Genomic DNA, 17,952 nt, shown 5'->3' with positions numbered 1-17,952 from the left:
GGCAATCATGCGGGAAGAGCTCTTGCTGTAGTTAGTGTTGGTGTTCTATCGGAGTTAAGCACCATGACGTACCAAGAGACGGACATGCAGCATGCCTACCAATCTACTGATCTTTCTGCATAGGTCTGAATCCAATACTGTCTGAAAATCGCGCCTGACTCCTGGAGCTCTTGCTACAAAATTAATTTCCTTGATGAATGGATATTAAAAAGCTGCTTCGAGTCACTGAGCAACTTTGAGCTATTTTCTGTTTTGAAAGTGAGGTGTGTGGGGCTAGATGGTATCCAGAGGCCCTTATAAAGCCATGTAACCAGATTTGGAGAGGTCCAGGGTCCCAGGTTTGAGAACTTGATTTAGCTCCCTTTTTTCACAGACAAGGAAACTAAAGCACATACATTCAAATGGATTTGTCTAGTGAGAACTAGAATTGGATCCCAGATCTCCTGACTCTCAGCCCAGTGCTCTTCACAGCACCTTCCTAAAAAAAGGATGATCTGGGTTAGAGACACCCTTCTGGACTTCATTCTTTGAAGGGTATCAGTAGGAAGCAGATCTCTGATCACTATGGTATTCTTGGTATACAGATATAAGTCATCTTTAATTCAAAACTAAATGTTCTGAGGCCTAGGGGTGTGGCTCAAGAGTAGAGCACCTGCTAGCCCTGAGTTCAAACCCTAGTACCACCAAAAATAAAAGTAAATGTTTTCAGAAGCTGATGTTAGATACTTTTGTTAATGAGTTTCACTGCTAAGGTCTCAGGCTTGGGGGTAACTCAGTTGCCCTACTGAGGTGGGAATTGCTTTGGTTTACTCAGCTATAAAATGACCCTATCTAAGGGTTTCTTGTGAGAATTACATTGTTATTAAAGACTTAAATCTTTTGACAAAAACAAAGAAATGAAACCAAGACAAGTATGCAGGGAATACAGGCAAGACTTTTCTGGGGCTTTGACTTATGAATAGAAGAAAAGAAGCACTGACAGACCAGGATGTTCCAGGAACAAAGGCAGAATTAGGCCTTATTAGTTTGCTAGGATGGGTTAACAGATGGTCATCATCTTGTCCAAAGGACTTCAGGTACTGAGTCAGAGTTTGAGGATACAGTAGAAACTGCAGGTGCCTTAAGAGCTCAAGGATGGGGTTCACCAGACTTAAGGTGCTTAACCTGGCAGCTGCTGAAAGCATGAGGGAAGACCAGTTCCACTGAGCAAACAACATGTCTCCAAGTAGGGTTGAATAGAATTTAACCCAAAGGTTAAGGCAACAAAGGGGAAGACAGATGCCAAGTCTTTTCATCCTGTTTCAGTTAACCATCAGACACCTGCAGGCCCAAATGAACAGTCAAGTGTTTTCAGCAAAGGTGGCCTTTAGGTTCCTGAAAAGTAACCTAGGCAACTGTTAACATAACCCACAGTCAGAGGTGTTGTCTAATGGGAAGCTACTAATTTGTTGCAGCTGTGTGACCTCCAGAATTAGTGAGTTTTAAGTCAGTCACACATGAGATGGTGGTGAAAGTGTGAGGGTAACAAACATGGAAATACGCTCACAACTGTAGTTTTAGTCCAAAACCTAACTCAGTCAGCCTGCTTGCAATAGTTTTAAATATACTTTCTTTTTTGTCTTTTCTTCTCCACCCCCTTCACCACAACTCAAGCAAGGAAACGTAAGAACATCTTTCAGCTCCAGGAAAGGTCATCATAGTCCTCTCCTTATCTTCACTGACCATGGGAGTGAAGGAACATTCAGGACAGCAAGACAGACAGTTCCAGGACATTAGGAAATCAGCAGACCCAAGGCCAGCATCTAGCTCCAAGTCGTGCCTCTCAGCACAGTACATCCAGAACTTAAACTCCTCCGCTTTCTACTAGACTACCCCCATTTTGGGAGGACTGTAGCTTTCGAAGTGCTAGCTTGCTGCACTCGGGTGCTGGCAAATTAATGAACCTAACTTCCTTTTCTCCAAAACTCTGCTCTCATTATTTGTGAATTCAGCAGAGTATTCAGGGACTGAATTTTCAGTATCAAAGGTGCTTTGCTTTTAGATTGTAAAGCTTCATTCAAGTCCATTAACCATTCATTTGTTCTATACTTACCAAAAGCGTCATGGTATATGCCTGGCACTGGGGAGACAAAGGAACAGTCTTTACCCTTAGGGTACTTGAAGTCTGTTGAGGGGATTAGAAGTAAATAGAGGGCTGTGGTATAGCTCAGTGGTAGAGTATGTACCTAACATGTCTAAGTCCCTGGATTCAATTCCCAGCATTAAGGGGGTAGAAAAAAGCTAAGTAGAGAATTAGGGGAAGAGAGTGCGCCAATGGGTTAATTAATCTATGAGACCACTTATTAATTTGGATTTGGGGAGAAGGAAGGCTTTTCGGTGGAAATGTCCACCAAGTTGCCTCCTGAAGGACAGAGAGGTTCTTAGTGTTACAGTCACCTCAGGCTGTGGAGAGAGTTGGCCATCTGGGGGATTAAGAATGAGTCTACAAACTGGGTACCTCTAGCTCACGCCTGTAATCTTAGCTACTTAGGAGGCAGAGATCAGGAGGATCATAGTTCAAAGCTAGCCAGGGCAAATAGTTTATGAGACCCTATCTCAAAAATGCTCAACACAAAAACAGGCTGGAAGAGTGGGCTCAGGTGGTAGAGCACCTGCTTAGCAAGTGAGAGGCCCTGAGTTTAAATCCCAGTACTGCCAAATATAGAAAGAAAGAAAGAAAAAACCTACAGAGGCAAGAGGATCTCAGTTAGAGAGTATCCCAGGCAATGTTAGCATAAGACCCTATCTCAAAAACAAGCCAGATGTGATCTCAGCTACTTTGGAGGTAGAGACAGGAGGATATTGACTTTGAAGCCAGCCCAGGCAAAATTAGTAAGACCCTGTCTCAAACAACAAAACAAATGACCAAAAAAAAAAGAGGACTGGAGTTGTGGCTTAAAGAGGTAGAGCACTTGCCTTGCAAGCAGGAAGCCCTGAGTTCAACTCCCAGTACCAAAACCAAACAAACAAACAAACAAACAAAAACAGTCTAACTGGCTAGAAGCAGCCATAACTAAGGATTTGAGCAGAAGGCTGGTTGTGGGGTGTGTGTGTGTGTGTGTGTGTGTGTGTGTGTATACACAGAGAAGGGGTGTTAAGGGGTGTTTTAGTAAGGTCTTGCTATGTTGCTCAAACTACTTAGAAATTTATGAGTTCAAGCAGTTCTCCTGCCTCAGCCTCCCAAGAAGTTGGAAGCACAGGTGCCATCCTTACACCCTATCTCAGACCAGGACTTCAGGCTTGGGATGGGGGTCAGGGTTGGGAGGGTTTTAAGTAGGTGATGGCTAGGTCTGGCTTAGTTTTTGTTTGTTTTTGGCTGTACTGGGGACTGAATTTAGGGTCTTATGCTTGCTAGGCAGGCACTCTACCACTTAAGCCACTCATCCAGTCCTTGTTTGTGTTGAGTATTTTCTAGATAGGGTGAACTATTTGCTGACTTTGAACTCTAATCCTCCCGCTCTCTGTCTCTCAAATAGCTAAGATTACAGGCGTGAACCACTGGCGTCTGGCATTAGTCTGTCTTAAGTTTGAGAAAAACCTCTCCAGCCAGCAGTGTGTTACCTCTGCTGTAAGAGCTGATTTTTGTCATTATTAGACGGCTAGCTTGTAAAGCAAGAACGTGGCCCAGGGCTAGGCAGTCTCTAGGGTCAGATCTTTGTGATTCGGAGGAAGATGCTGAATTTGTCTTAGGTTCTTATTCATAAACTGCGTAATGTTATCACTTCATTGCTTGACGCTGTGATCAAAGGCATGCCAAACGCCCAGTACAGAGAGAGGTGTAAATAAGTCGCTTCCTTTCCCTTCTCGTACCAGGGACAAAGCTGAGCATCTGCAAAGTAGTATTGTTCCCACTTCATAGCCCGCCTCAGCCCGAGGCTGCTTGCACGCCTGCGCTCTGGTCGCTGTAGACGCTGCCCAAGTCGCTAGGCAACCGGTCGCTTGGCAACGGTCGCATGCTACTGAAGCCTGGAGACAGAGCGCAGAGGCAGGTGAGACCGCGGCGCGGGTCAGGGGCCCGAGTAAAGGGGGGCCCCTTGACCTACCTACCCAGTCTCATTCATACGGGCCTATGTCCTCAAGTCACTCCTTTTCATCCTTGGCGGGACTCCCACAATGCGTCCCATTTAGAGGTCAGGCCCCTGTCCCTGTGCCTAAGGTTCCCTGGGAAGTGAGCCCATGTCAGATATGGCCGCGTCCTTCCCAGCCTGGCTCCTCTCTTGTCATCTGGTACTGGGTGTCAGAGTCTGGGTCACCATTTACTGGAAACATTTCCTGCAGCACTGGATCCTGTGCATGTGACTAAAGCAACAGCAATCATAATAATAACCACAGCCAATGTATCTTGCGCTCCTGTGAGCTAGCCTCACGGGTATCAGTTAATATGACAATGCTGGAAGGGCGGGAAGGAAGTACTATTAGCTCCTTTTTTGCAGTTGCAAAAAGACACAGATGGAGAGGTGACTTGTTAAGGGCCACCCACAGCCCGGGTCTGCAACCAGTTCTTAACCATTAAACCAGATTGCCTATAGTTTCTCAAAGTGCATTTGCAGAATAAATGAATCATCCTTTAACCTTAATTCCCTTTTGCAGATGTGCAGATGTGTACCTGACAGGTGAATGAGTTAGATCTGGGTTTGCTAATGGCTTTTAGCCTTAGCAAGGCTGTGACCTCATTTGTTTCCTCATTTGTAAAATGCTCGTGATACAAGTCCTCTCCTTATGGGAGTATGAATTAGATACTGATTATTACTGGCACCAGATAAGAATTAATTGAAAGAGCCATCTTTGCTTGTTTGGTCTATTTTCTCCTTTCTGTGCCTGTGACAGAGGTCCCATCCTATAAAGTATCACAGTAGTTTTTTCTACTGTGCACTATTGCATCGGAGAATCCTGGGGTTTGCAATTTGGGCTGTTACTCACCTTCCCCACGACCTTGAACAAATCTCTTTTTGATCTCAGTCTCAGTTTTCTCATCTGTAAAATGGCAGTAAAAATATCCATCTGCCTGTCCTCACAGTTATGAGGATCAGATGAGAAGTAGCTTCCAAATCACACCAGTAATAACAGCAGCTTTTTGGTTTCCTTTTATCAGTGGTCTCTGCAGAGCTTCATTTTGAAAGCCCTTTGTAGGCGTGGAAAGATGGCCCATGCTAAGATCTCCATGTACCTGCCTCCCAATATCAACCCCACCCAGGCTTCCATTGCCTATGGCTGTCGGGCCCTGCCCAAGCTGAACAAGGAGCTGAATTCAGATGACCTGCTGACGAGGCAGAAAGCCCTCATAGCCCTATGTGACCTCATGCATGATCCAGAGTATGTCTATGAGGCCATCAACATAGGTGAGAGTGTCATAACCCAGGTGATCATGACTAGGGTCCTGACGTGACTCAGACATTGGGTGGAGCATCAATAATAAGGGTTGCTATTTAACAAACCTAGTTTCAGGCCACCAGTACCCCAAGTACAGTGTCTCAAAGTGGCCACCAGGAAGGGAGGGAACTTACACATAAGAAACCGAGGTTCAGAGAAGGAGTGTGAATCTAGGGTTACCAAATCAATAAATTAAGTAGGATCTCTATCTGCTAAATCTGACATTATTGGGTATAACTCATTTGAAGTCAAGTGACTACTTTCAGGCAGGATAATACTTCCTATTTGTGCTCACGTCAAAGAAATGGCAAAGACCATTTTCTTAACCCCCTGGTAGACTTTAAGAGAAGGCACTAGTAGGAAGCATGCAAGGAGAATCAGGAGGAAGGTTAGATGCGACAGTCCCTGCATGTCAGCCCCTTCAGTGAGTCTTAAATGTTGTGTAACTGACACGATTCCCTAATATTCCTCTGAACCTCTGGTACCTTCTTGTTACCCCAACATTGCTCACGTGTTGACTTTTGGGTTAGCTGATTTCTGGAACTAGCAAAAGTTCAAAGATTTTTCTGCCCTCCACAGGCTGCCTAGAGAGCCTGAAGACTTTGCTGAAGGATGTTGATGACCTGGTACGGATAAAGGCCACTGAGGCGCTCTACATAACGGCAACACATAGTGTGGGCAGGTGGGCAGCTGTCTGTGGAAACCAATGTCACCCTTGGAAGCTATACTACTTCCCTGGATGGTTGTCCTTGAACAACCCCGAGTTTTGGTCTGTAGCAATGGTGGGGCTTCTATTTGGCCAGAACACACCTCTCTGTAGAATGGTTTTGGTTGCCTCTATGGGAGCCTACTAGGACCCTTTCTTCCAGACTAATTTTTATATTAGCTCCTAGCTCTGGGTTTTCTACTTTGAAAGTGGAGAGAAAATTCAGATCCCACATCTGCAATAGTTTTCCTTTTTACTGGGAGCCAAGTTCCATGTCCTAGATTCCCACCGGACATGTGGCTTTGGCTCTTGTGTCTGTGCAGGTGTCAAAACACCAGCTTCAAAGCACACATCTGGTCTGGACTGGTGGCCTCATGTCTTGCCTGGAATGTGGAGATTCTTCTTGGTTTCTGGCAGGGGACAAGAGATGTCCCTTGTCTGCATAAAGCTTTATATTTTACATTTAAAACATATTTCACCCAGCATTTTGGTCAGTGGTGGGGAACTTTCTCACACTAGCTGAGTTTATGCGCTTGACCAGGGATTGCTAGCTTTACTTTGTATTAAAAGCAGGACCCCCCAATCAATCACACCCCCCAAAGCCCCACCCCCACTTCCTGAATAAAGAAGACCACTGCCCAGTATGCTCAGGCTGAGAAAGAAGGAAGGGGAACTTGAAGGGCAAGGGGCTAACTGCCTTCAGAATTTTTTGTTGAGTGTAAACCAACAGAGAGTCGTCACATCATGTCAAATGTGCCAGGATATCTCACCAAACCCAAAGTCACTAGGCCCTGACATTCCCCAAGCTCTCAGACCCTTTGGTGTCCTCCTTGGTATCTGCTTCAGCCTGATCCTGCATGCAGCACTGGCCTGACCAGGTGCTATGAATGAGGAGAGTGTGGCAGGGGCGGGCAGTGCCATCGTCAGCACAATAATTCACATAGTTTGCGTCCAGTAGGACAGAGCATGGATGTGGACAGAGCAGTGAAGTGGGGACATGGACTCTGGCCTATTGGTGGTGGTGGGACACCCTTTTCTGCTCTGTGACATGGCCAACCCCTCTTTTTTTCTTTCAGTTCTGGGGATTGAACCCTGGGCCTCTCCCTGTAAGACAAGGCTCTACAGTTACTGGAGCCACAACTCCATCTCTTGTTTGTATCCTGTTCTTCAGATAAGATGTTACTAACTTTGCCTGGGCTAGCCTTGAACTCACAAGCCTCCTACCTCCACCTCCCGAATAGCTAGCATATGTCACTACATCTGGCCCTGGTTGAGCCTCTTTATCCAAGTTTCACTTTGTCTATCTGACATGATTTCAGGAAAGTGCTTTTAAAAAAACTTTTGTGTGTGTGTGTGTGTGTGTGTGTGTGTGGGGCAGACATGGTGGTGCACACCTGTGATACCAGCCACTCAAGAGTTTGAGGATCACTTGAGCCCAGTAGTTGGAGACCAGTGTAGATAACATAGCAAGACATTGTCTGAAATCAAACAAAACAATTAAAGCCAAACAAATAAACAAAACAACCTTAGTGATACAACAGGGTCAAGTATTTCTCTTCTTTATTCTTTTCTTTTGGTTTTCCTCTTTTTTGGACTTGGTATAGACTATAGGTAATATTCCCAAATGAAGAGTAGTGGACACTGAGAGGAGAGATGATTAAAGCCTAGGCAATTATAAAAAGCTAACACCTAGGGAGGGGGATTGTAGATTTGGTTTTCAGCACTAAGAGAGCCTGGAATGGGGAGTTCAGTCTGTGCTCTCATTAGCAAGGCTTGCAGACAAGGCGAAGACCCATCCCTGGCCCAGGACCTGATACAGCAAAGCCTACATACATGTTCAGTGGCCTACATTCCCATTGCGAGGCTGGGGTGGGGAGCAGGGTCGTTGGAGAGAGGCATTGCCATGTACCCAGGGTCTTAGATTCCAAAATTCTGCCTCTCTCCAGCATACCACATTGAACAAAGAAGGTGAAGTGCCCGAAACAATTGTGGCCGATTTCTTAATTTGCCCTAGTTCAATAGTGATCTTATGTCTAATGCCAACAGCCCACCAAGCTGTAAGTAACTGTCCTGAACCACCTGTGTTGAAATTGTTCTGTCCTCTTCTTGCTGCACAAGTAGTGATGGGGGTGGGGCACAGGGAGGAATTGGGGATGAGGATTGCAGCCCAGGCTTAGCATCTCGGAACTTGAAGAAGTTAATTCACAGGACATTCTCACACATGGGAGAGCTTCCTAGGTGATCTGGAATGCCCGCTTGCTTGCCAGCTGGTAAGGGGGTGCTACATATTCTATAGACAAACACAGTTTATTTCAATTTTTTTAGTTCTGGGATGTGAATCCAAGGCCTCCTGCATGCTAAGCATGTGCTTTACCACCTGTATTTTGTTTTAAGAGCCAGGGTCTTGCTATATTGCCCGGGCTGGCCCTGAACTCTTGGGCTCAAGTGCTCCTCCTGAGTAGTTGGCCCTACTGAATCATACTAACCAACTCCCTCCCTCTGTCCCTGCCTTTCTCTTTCTCTCTCTCTCTTTTTCTCTCTTTGCAGTACTGGGGTTTGAACTCAGGGCCTCATACTTTCTAGGTAGATGGTAAAGCACCTAGCAGGCCCATAGTCCTTTTTGCTTTTAGTTATTTTTCAGGTAGAATCTTATGTTTTTTGCTAGGCCAGCCTGAACTGAGATTCTTCTGATAATGCCAACTGCATGGCTGGAAGATGGGCATATGATACCATACCCAGCTTTCCAACCAGCTTTCAAAGCATGGCCAATGTGGAGTGGATCTTGGGACACAAACCCAGGAAAGCCTAGTGGTCACAGAAGGCCCCTGTAACTTGTGTGTCCCACTGTGATTTTCTTTCTCCAAAACAATTCAAAACATGCCTTAAGGTTAAGTCCTGGCTAACATCACAGTAGCACAATTGGTTGGATACATCCTATATGCTGGGTACTTAGCGGAGGGTGTCACACATGACTTCTTATTTATCCCTGAACCCTGCCTTAAAAGATGTGACCTTGGAAGCCCTATTTCCAGATGCAACTGGGCCCAGTCCTCAGTTGGTTACTTAAAAGGAATGGTTAAAGTCAAGGGATCAAAGAAATACTATATTTTCTTTAAATTGTTCATTTTATCCTAAAACACAAATGATAAGGTATTTGCCCATCCCTGTGTGATACCCAGACCTTTTCAAGGATATAGGTCCACCAGATAATGTTTTTTAAAGTTAAACCACAAATCTGACTTGTAGCCTTTTTTTAAAGCAGAGCAAGAACTGAAAGATCAGTAATTTGCATGTAAAAAGCCTAGAATCTTTTACAATCATTTTGCTTTCTTTTTTTCTTTGAAGAAACTCACTCCTGAGTCTTTGCATAGCATTTGACTTTTTTTCTCATAAGAAAATTAAAAAATCTCTTATCTAATTGGCTTACCAAATAGTTAATTAACTTGTATATAATTATAATAAGAGGCATCCATAGGTCTGGAGGCAGGCAACTTACTATTGGAAAGCTCACAACTCACTAGACGACAGAAGCAGGAGGGCCCATGAGAAATTGAGTCTACTGAGTGCTCTCCTTCCGAGCTGCAGAGAGACTGTGAGCTCAGCCCCACAGTTCAGGCAAGGTGGGTGACTGGCTTCCATTGCTTTATCCCCATTTTACCGACCACTGAGACTGAGGATCAGAAGGGTAAAAAATAAGAATCCAGACGAAGGAAGTGCCCAAATCTGAGTCAAAGCTAGGAAAGGCAGAGCTGTGTGATTTTTTTGTCACCACACAAACCACATTACTCTACTCTTACAGCCTCTGGGGATTCTGGGACATGATGTCCCCCTCTGGTCTTGTCTTGCCCCAGCTAGCAAGGATTTAGATTCCAGCAGGGACCACTGACCTACTCTTATTTGGTCTTCTCCAGGAATAGTTTTAGTTATGCCTAACCTCGTCTTCCCTTCCCTAGAATCGGCTTTTTAGAGAAGGATGTCATCGCTGCTCTGTCCTTGCTGCTGAATGATCCTCATACAGTCTGCCGGGAGAACCTGCATCAGACCTACAAGCACCTGGCCCAGCTGCCTGCAGGTAGGCCCACGCCCCACGTGAGGATATGATAGGTCTTCACTCCATGTTGTGTGCATGCCAAATTGCACATCATAGTCCATAGCACTTTTTTTTTTTAAAAAGTTACCTTTTGAAAGAAAGTTAGTGAACAATAATGAAATATATCATATCTGTGTAGGAACAAGACACAATGAAACATTCTGAAAATGGCTGAATAACACAGGATAGAGGGAAAAGAGTGAGGAAATGCAGGGGAGCAAGGGTAGATTGATTTAAGCACAGTATAGTTGTAGGTGAAATACCAAGGCAAAAATCCCACTGAACAACAAAGATACCTAAATGAAGGACAAGAATGTAAAACAGGTGACATGAATGGGAGGGCACCAATGGGTAAATAAAAATGTGGAGAAGGTGAATATGATTGATGCACTATCTATACAAGTATGAATATGGAACATCCAAACCTGTTGAAATCATCACATGAAGAAGACTAAGGTAGAAAGGAGAATAATGGAGGGAATGAACCAATTTAGGTATAGTACATATGTGTGAGTGTGTGTGTGTGTGTGTAAGGATGTCACAGTGAAACTCCCTGTATAACCATTATAAACAAACAAAAATGTCTTTAAAAAAAAAGAAGGAAAGGAAGATAAAACAAATTCTGTCTAGTGGCTGGTACCAGTGAGAGGGCATAAGGAAAGGGTGAGGGAGGGCGAATATACTGGAAGTACTATGTATTCATGTATGAAAATGGAACAATGACACCTGTTGAAACTTCTAAAAAGGGAGAGAGGAAGGATAAAGGAGAAAGATGGAGAGGTGAATCTAACTCAGCTATATTGTAAGTGCTTTTGTAAATGTCACAATGTACCGCTGGCATAACTATAATATGCTAATAAATAAATAAAAGAAAAAAGTTACCCTTTAGGTGGTGTGGTAGCACATACCTGTAGTCTCAGCTACTTGGAAGCGTGAGAACGGAGGATCACTTGAGCCCAGGAATTCAAGATCAGCCTGGACAGCACAGGGAGGCCCAACAGTAACAGCAGCAACCACAAAAAGTTACCTGTTCATTTAAGTGTAACGTATATATTTTAAAAAGCACATATATGGACTGGAGGTGTACCTTAAAGGAAGAGGGTATGCTTAGATGTACAAAGCCCTGGGTTCAATCCTCGGCACTCTCTCCCCTGAAAAACACAAGTAAATGAACGTTTGATTAAATTGTAATGAATGAGTGTTCCATGTAACAACCACCAGGTTAAGAAACATGTAGCATATACTCATCTTTCACCCAAAGGGAGATGGTATCTTTAGTTGGTAAATCCATAGCTTAATTCATGCTGATTGTTTTCGTTTGTTTGCTCTTTTTTTCTTTTTGTGGTGTGGGGGATGGAATACAGGGCCTCACACATGTTAGCAGTCACCATACACACACCCTCCCCACCCAGTTTATGTCTCTTTTTAAACTTCACAGAAATGGAAACATATAGTCTGTAATATTTTGCTTTTACCTTCTTTCACGTAATATTTTGTTTCTGAGAGTCACAAGCATTACGTATTACTGACTTTTGCTGATTTGTGCAGGAGTTTGATATTTGCATTATGTGACTATACCACAGTTTATCCAGTCTGCTTCTGAGGGATATTTGAATTGTGTCTACTTATGGCTACCAAGAACAGAGCAGCTATCAACATTCTTTTGGTAGACATGTATATACATTTATTTTGAAATATACCTAGAAGTAGAATGCTGGTATAGTGTAAGTTCATTTTCAGCTTTAGAAGGTACTGCCAACTGTTTTTCTAAAAAAGTTGCACCAATTTTCACTCCTACCAGCTGTGTATGAGTTATAGGTGTTCTACATCCTCAGCAACACTCAATCTTTTCTGTCTTTTTATTGTAGCTATTTGGTAGGAGTGTAATAGGACCTCATTTTGACTTTAATTTGTATTTTCCCAATGATTAAAGGGGAAGTCCTTTATTTTTTTATTTTTTGAGGCAGGTTGTTGCTATGTTACTTAGGGACTCCTGGGCTCAAGCCATCCTCTTACTTTAACTTTCAAGGTGTGTGCTGCCACACCCAGCTACAAGAGGCCCTTTAAATGTCTTTTATGAAGTACAATAGAAGAGTTTTTGTTGTTGTTGTGTTTTAGGAATAAAGAAGGCCTGTCCCAAAGGCATTGTGCACATACACCTACTGAGGGCCACTCCATCTCTGGCCTGAAGTCCTCTTAGCTGACTTCTCCTGCTAATTATAATCAAACGAGGAGTGTAGGGTAATGTTCATGTGCCAACCACAGCTAGATGGCTGACTTTTGTGTCAGGTTGACATCACCTGGCTGCGTGACTGCTATGAGCACTTTTAAATGAAGTGCTCATCCTAAGAAGTAAGATAAGAGGCCTTGAAGTGTTATCTTAGGTAAATGTAGACAAATAGGTGTCATAGCCCAGGAGTCAGACAAACCTGTGCTCCTTCTGCCCTTCTCTTGATTTCCTGGTGAGACTCCGGAAAGATTATTGCATCATGTCCAAAGTGAGGACAAAGAGAAAATGCTGGCCAAGTGTATAGCGCAGCACCCTGAATGTAGGAGGAGGTGTGAACATTCCAGGGCAGTTGTGAACACTCCCTGAATTAAGGCCCAGGGAGAAATGACCACCGGATCAGGTACTGAGAGGCACCCAACAACAGCAGAACTCATGAAGGCCCAAGACTGCTGCCTGGCTCCCCTGTTGGGTGGGCTTAGGTGTTGGGGAGATGCTAGGCTGGACAAAAGAAATCCTCGTGTTCTTTTTATAAAGACCACTGTGTTCCTGGCCCTGTCAGACCACTGGTGTCAGTTTCTGTGGGTAGGTCCCTGCACACTTTGGCTGATTCTCATGGGTGCCAGGCCTCAAGAGCCACCAGGGTATGGCATGTCTCTAGTACAAGGGCCCAACTAAACAAATGCTCTGTGTTCACCATGCAGGAACCAAAGAGAGAGTCAAGTTTTGGTCCCCTTGCTCTTGGGTTGTGGAGAGAGACTTGCTGCTGTCACCCAGGGCTTTTACAATTATTGTGACCTATTTAGAAGCATTCAGAGAAACATAGAGATGATAATAACAAACATTGAGTACCATAACTCAGCTTTGCCAAATTGTAACATTCTACCATATTTCATATTTGCTTGAGATTTTTGTTTGAAAAAAATCATAGATACTCTGTGAACCTCTTCCTACCCAGAACTCTTCTTCCTGTCCTCCCAAAGCCACTAATAATTTGGTGACTGTATCTCCAATGCATGTCTTTATGTTTTACCACAGATGTAAATTATATATATAGACTGTATGACTACATAATGTATTTTACCGTGAGTGTTTTAAAACTGTATAAATGGATCTTGCTGTGTATAAGCAAGAGAGAATGATATAACTTTGAGATGTATTGCTGTTGTATCATGGATTCTATTTTATTTGTTTCCACTTCTGTGTGATCTTCAGGCACTTGAAGGAATCATGTTTCCATGTTGGTCCTTTCCACACCTGGGCTGCAGAAGCGATGATCCGTGGGCATTTCTGCTCAGATTTCTGGTATACAGGAGGGAGAGTCTGTCTTGGGGATCTGCAGGGGAGGGTGTCGCTAGGCCTCAAAGAATGTATGCTCTGCCTGTGTGGTACTTTGTGGGATATTGTGATTGCTTCCATCCCACCCTCCCCAGTGAGTGAGAGCCTGAGACCACAAGCTTGCCACAAGCCCAGAGAGTATGCTGTACGTCTCACAGAGTGTATGTTGTGCATTGCCAACTCCTGTGACCTGTGGAAGGAGCATCTTCCTTTTGCCTGGGGCCCCCTCTGCCTCCTCTCAGGCCTAGGGCCTAGGAAACCAGAGCCCATCTGTCAATGAGTTGTTTTTCCATTTCTTATTGATTTGAGGGAATGATTCATTTATCCCAGATTCCAAGCCTTTGTTCATTACCTGCATTGCAAATATCATTTCCCGGGCTCTTTTATGTGGCTTCTTGTTTATTTGTTTATTCATTGGCCCCATGGTTTTTCATTTGAATAATATGGTCAATTTAATCAGTCCTTTGTGCTTTTATTTAATTTTTTTGGGGGGTACTGCATAAGAGAATCCTTTACCCTGAGCTCTTTAAGATATCCTGCCAAATGTGAATTTTACTTTTCACATTTAACTTGTGAAGGTACCTGGAACAGAGTTTTGTCTGTCTGTTTCTAGTACTTGCTAATTGGACACTGCCTGGATTCTAAAAGCTCAGGTTCTGGTGAACAAACCCTCTGGAGTTTTCTGTAAAACCTAAACATGAAGAGCAGCAATCTATGGTGTCAACAGCCCAACCAGCAGAAGCATCACTGGAATGCTGGACACTGAGCCTCAGCCCTTTGTGATAGGATTTTCTGAGTGTTGCTCATTGTCTGTGAGGTCTCCAGAAGGGAGACCTGGGACAGTCTGGTGAAAGATGGGCAGTAATGGCTGGGGCTAGGGGCATAAATGGACAGACGGTTAGAGGAGGGATACAGTGTGGCAGGCACCTCAGGAAGTTTATTCTGGGAGGACTGTGAGCATCGTGACTTCTATGTTGGATAGCATGGCTGTGCCCTAGGTGGTATCCTCACTGGACTTCTGGGTGGGGTTCTGGGTGGGGGATGGGCTTCTATTTCAAGGGTCCTCTTATCAGCATATAACCTTGGGCAGTGGTTTGCCCTTGGGAGCCTGAGTTGCATCACCTGTGTGGTTTAGCTAGGACAGTCTGTACGCAGGGACCAGCTGGCTTTCAGCATACACTGGTGGTCATTACTATGGGTTTCCTGTCTAAAGCTACACCAAAAGATGCCTGGCAGAGCACCTGACATGTGACTAGAACTCAACAAATATTGCTAGGCAGGTTTTATATCATATTTTTAAAGGATCATTTGTTGTTTTCTTGCTATAGTTCACTCACCCACTTGCACATTCTTTCAACAGGTATGTATCGGACCATCGCTCTGTTCCACTCACTGTGCCTCAGTTTCCTCCCCTGCAACATGGGGTTTCTGTGGGTGATTGGAAAATCTTCCCTCTGAATCTTTGCAGGAAGGAAGTGGGTGGGGAGGTGTGTGTGGGTCTGACTTGGTTTGTGAGCTCCCAGAGTAACCAGCAGGGGGTGCTCTAAGACAAAGGACCATCCTGGGAGGGCCTTTGTCCATCCCTTCAGGCCAGCTCATGCTCCAAGGTGGTGCCCTGTCAGGAGAGGAGAAACCACTGTAGTAGAGGCAAATGCCACGCAGAGGTTGCCAACACAGCTCCTTTTTATCTGAACCCTCAGTGCCCACCCTGATTTACTCCTGCTCCCGCCTCCCACTCTTCCCACCCTCTCTCCAGATGTTGAGGGAGGGAGCTCTGATGCCAAAATTGAGGATTCTTCTTCCTCTGGAGTTTGGGGCAGAGTTGAACAATCTTAGGGAAGTGTTCCACTACCAGACCCATAGGTGTTGACTGGGCCCTGTGTGTCTGGCTGACCTTTACTCTTGCTACCCCTCCTTCCATGCCAGGCTCTGAGATGTTGGCCTAGCTTTAGTGGCAGTGTGGTGTGACCTGGTGTGTCCCTGGCCTGATGTGTGCAGCCTGCGATGGGGTCCGGGCCTAGGGGTGGAGGCAGAGGAGAGTATCAGAAAGTAGTCTGTTTGTGGAAATTGGTACTCTGGTTCCAGAAGGAGCTGGGCTGGGCTTGGGAGAGGCAGAGAGCAGTGTAGATGTCTGGATGCAGTTTTGATCCCAATCATTTTGAGATGTGAGGGACATCTCTAGAGTAATATCATCAAGGCTAGCCAGAAATCTGGGGACTCTGTGTTCAGGGGGAGCTTAAGCTGTGGAAGCAGGCTGCACCCTTAAGGTGCAGGCTCCAGAAGGGCTGCTGGAGAAGCAAAGTGGGTGAGCTTCCCCTTAAGTCCCACGCAGGCAAACCCTGTCCCTCTGATGCCCAGCTGCCTTTGAGGTAGCCTAGAGCAGCTCCTGCTCTTTTTGGCCCTGAAACCACAGGGGAGGGGGAGAAGGAGCTGAGTCAGACAGGCGGGGCCTTTCTTTCCTCACCTTTCCTCAGGGCTGGGTTCATCAGGGTCCCAGGCCTGTACTTGGCTTGATGGTCTTTGGTGGATGTCCACCATCAGAGAGAGTCTGATTGCTTGGCTCCTGGCTTGCAGGGCCTGCTGGATGCCTCTTCTCCTTTCCCTTCCCCATCTACCTGCCCTTTCCAGTGGGGGCAGAGTCTCCCCCTGTCCTTGTTAAGCCTGATCAAGGTCCCAGAACCATCTCCATGATCTCTGTCAGGGAAGGCAGCATTTCTCAGGGTTTTCCCTGAGCTTTTCATAGTATTTCCAAAGGTTTGAGGCAGGCGACAAAATTCCACAGGGACCAAGTCGTCCTCAGGTTGTACCAGCTGGCCTCTGGCCTAGGACCTACCCAACCATTGAAGCTCTTGGCCAAGCTCATCTAGGTGACATGAGTCACCCAGGGTGTCATCCACCCTTGAGTGTCGCTTTGGTACAGTGCTTGCCCCTGTGTCAGCTGGGCCCACACCTCCATGCTAATTTGTCCTTTACAGCTGCATTATCCAGGTCTGTCACGTGTGCTGAGAAACTCTGGGGCGTAAGGACAGATAGAGTGCAGCCCTTTGGGCCCCAGGCATGGCCAAGTCATTTGTCACATTGTTTGATGGTGGGGAGTTACCCCTTTCAGGGTTGACCCACCCAAGGGTCAGGGAGTCTGAGATCTTTGCAGCCTGTGGGGAACCATGGGGAGCTCTGGGAGTCAGGAAGGAGCCTCCTCGGATCCTTGGACACATGAGGAAGGGAGGCACAATTCTATTTTCCCCCTTAGCTGTATATTTTTAGGTAAAAGATGCTCACAGTGAAATCACTGCTCTTTTTCACAGTTGGCATTAGAAGCACAAAATAATTCTCAATGATTTTAAATCACATGTTATTTCTTCTTAAAGAAAAGCCTCTTTAGGTTCTTGCTGTTTAGTGGCATGGGAAGGCATAAAGGGAATCCCCACATTGACTCAAGTCAGGGTAGGGTGGCCAGAGAACCAGGTCTTGTGTGTCTGAGTGTATGTATCTGTGTGTACATGTGTGTGCAAATATGCATATATGCTGTCCCCCTCTCAGTGCTCTGCTTGAGGTTCTGCTTTGAGGAGGAGGCTGCAGGGTGGCTCTGTGCTCTTCTGTGCTCGGGCCCCATACAGGGTCAGGGCCCCAGGCCTCCAGAAGGCATCCTGGCCCCTCTGCTTCTCTAGGGAGCAGCACATCTCCTCAGCCTGGAGAAATAAATCCCTGCTTAATTGCTTCTTGACCTTGGTCACCTTTCCTCATTTGTAAAATGGGTCATAATTAGCAAGCTGCAGAGGTGGGGAGTGTTAAATAAAATAATTTGTAAGGAGCCTGGCTCCATGTCCCACTCAGTGGAGGTAGACATACCTCCTTGACTTCTAATCAGCATTTTTCTACCACCTCAGGATGCCTCTAACCACAAAAGCCAGTCTTTGGACAGTGGACCCTTGGGGACCTCTTCTTTCCAGCCCCTTATGCTACTATGGGGAGGTGGCTTCTTCCTAACTCAGGTGAACTTCTGCCTTGGGGAGATGGCTCATACCTCAGTATAGGTATCTGTGGGATGAGGTGCTCAAGAAGGAGCGGGGGTGGGGGGTTGGGGAGGTTGGTGCCATCATTACCTCTAAACCTTTGTCCCCTCAGGCCACAGAGTTGTGGCAGGTCTCCTCTCTCTTGCAGCTTCTCTCCTCTCTTGAGGTT

At 45.4% G+C, this 17,952-nt stretch overlaps 1 protein-coding gene across 1 annotated transcript in view; it reads left to right on the top strand.

Moving 5' to 3' along the window:
• Positions 1 to 3,880: 3,880 nt before the first annotated feature.
• Rsph14 (radial spoke head 14 homolog) overlaps positions 3,881 to 17,952 on the top strand; it is a 78,716-nt gene continuing 64,644 nt past the window's right edge. The window contains exons 1-4 of the mRNA XM_020182447.2: positions 3,881 to 4,028; positions 5,132 to 5,378; positions 5,989 to 6,091; positions 10,069 to 10,187. Coding sequence (XP_020038036.2) covers positions 3,993 to 4,028; positions 5,132 to 5,378; positions 5,989 to 6,091; positions 10,069 to 10,187 — 505 coding nt within the window. The 5' untranslated portion in view covers positions 3,881 to 3,992. The remainder of the gene's footprint in view (positions 4,029 to 5,131; positions 5,379 to 5,988; positions 6,092 to 10,068; positions 10,188 to 17,952) is intronic.

This window comes from Castor canadensis, chromosome 18 (genome assembly GCF_047511655.1).
Source record: "Castor canadensis chromosome 18, mCasCan1.hap1v2, whole genome shotgun sequence".
Lineage (NCBI taxonomy): Eukaryota > Metazoa > Chordata > Mammalia > Rodentia > Castoridae > Castor > Castor canadensis.
This window is presented reverse-complemented; position numbering and strand designations above follow the sequence as displayed.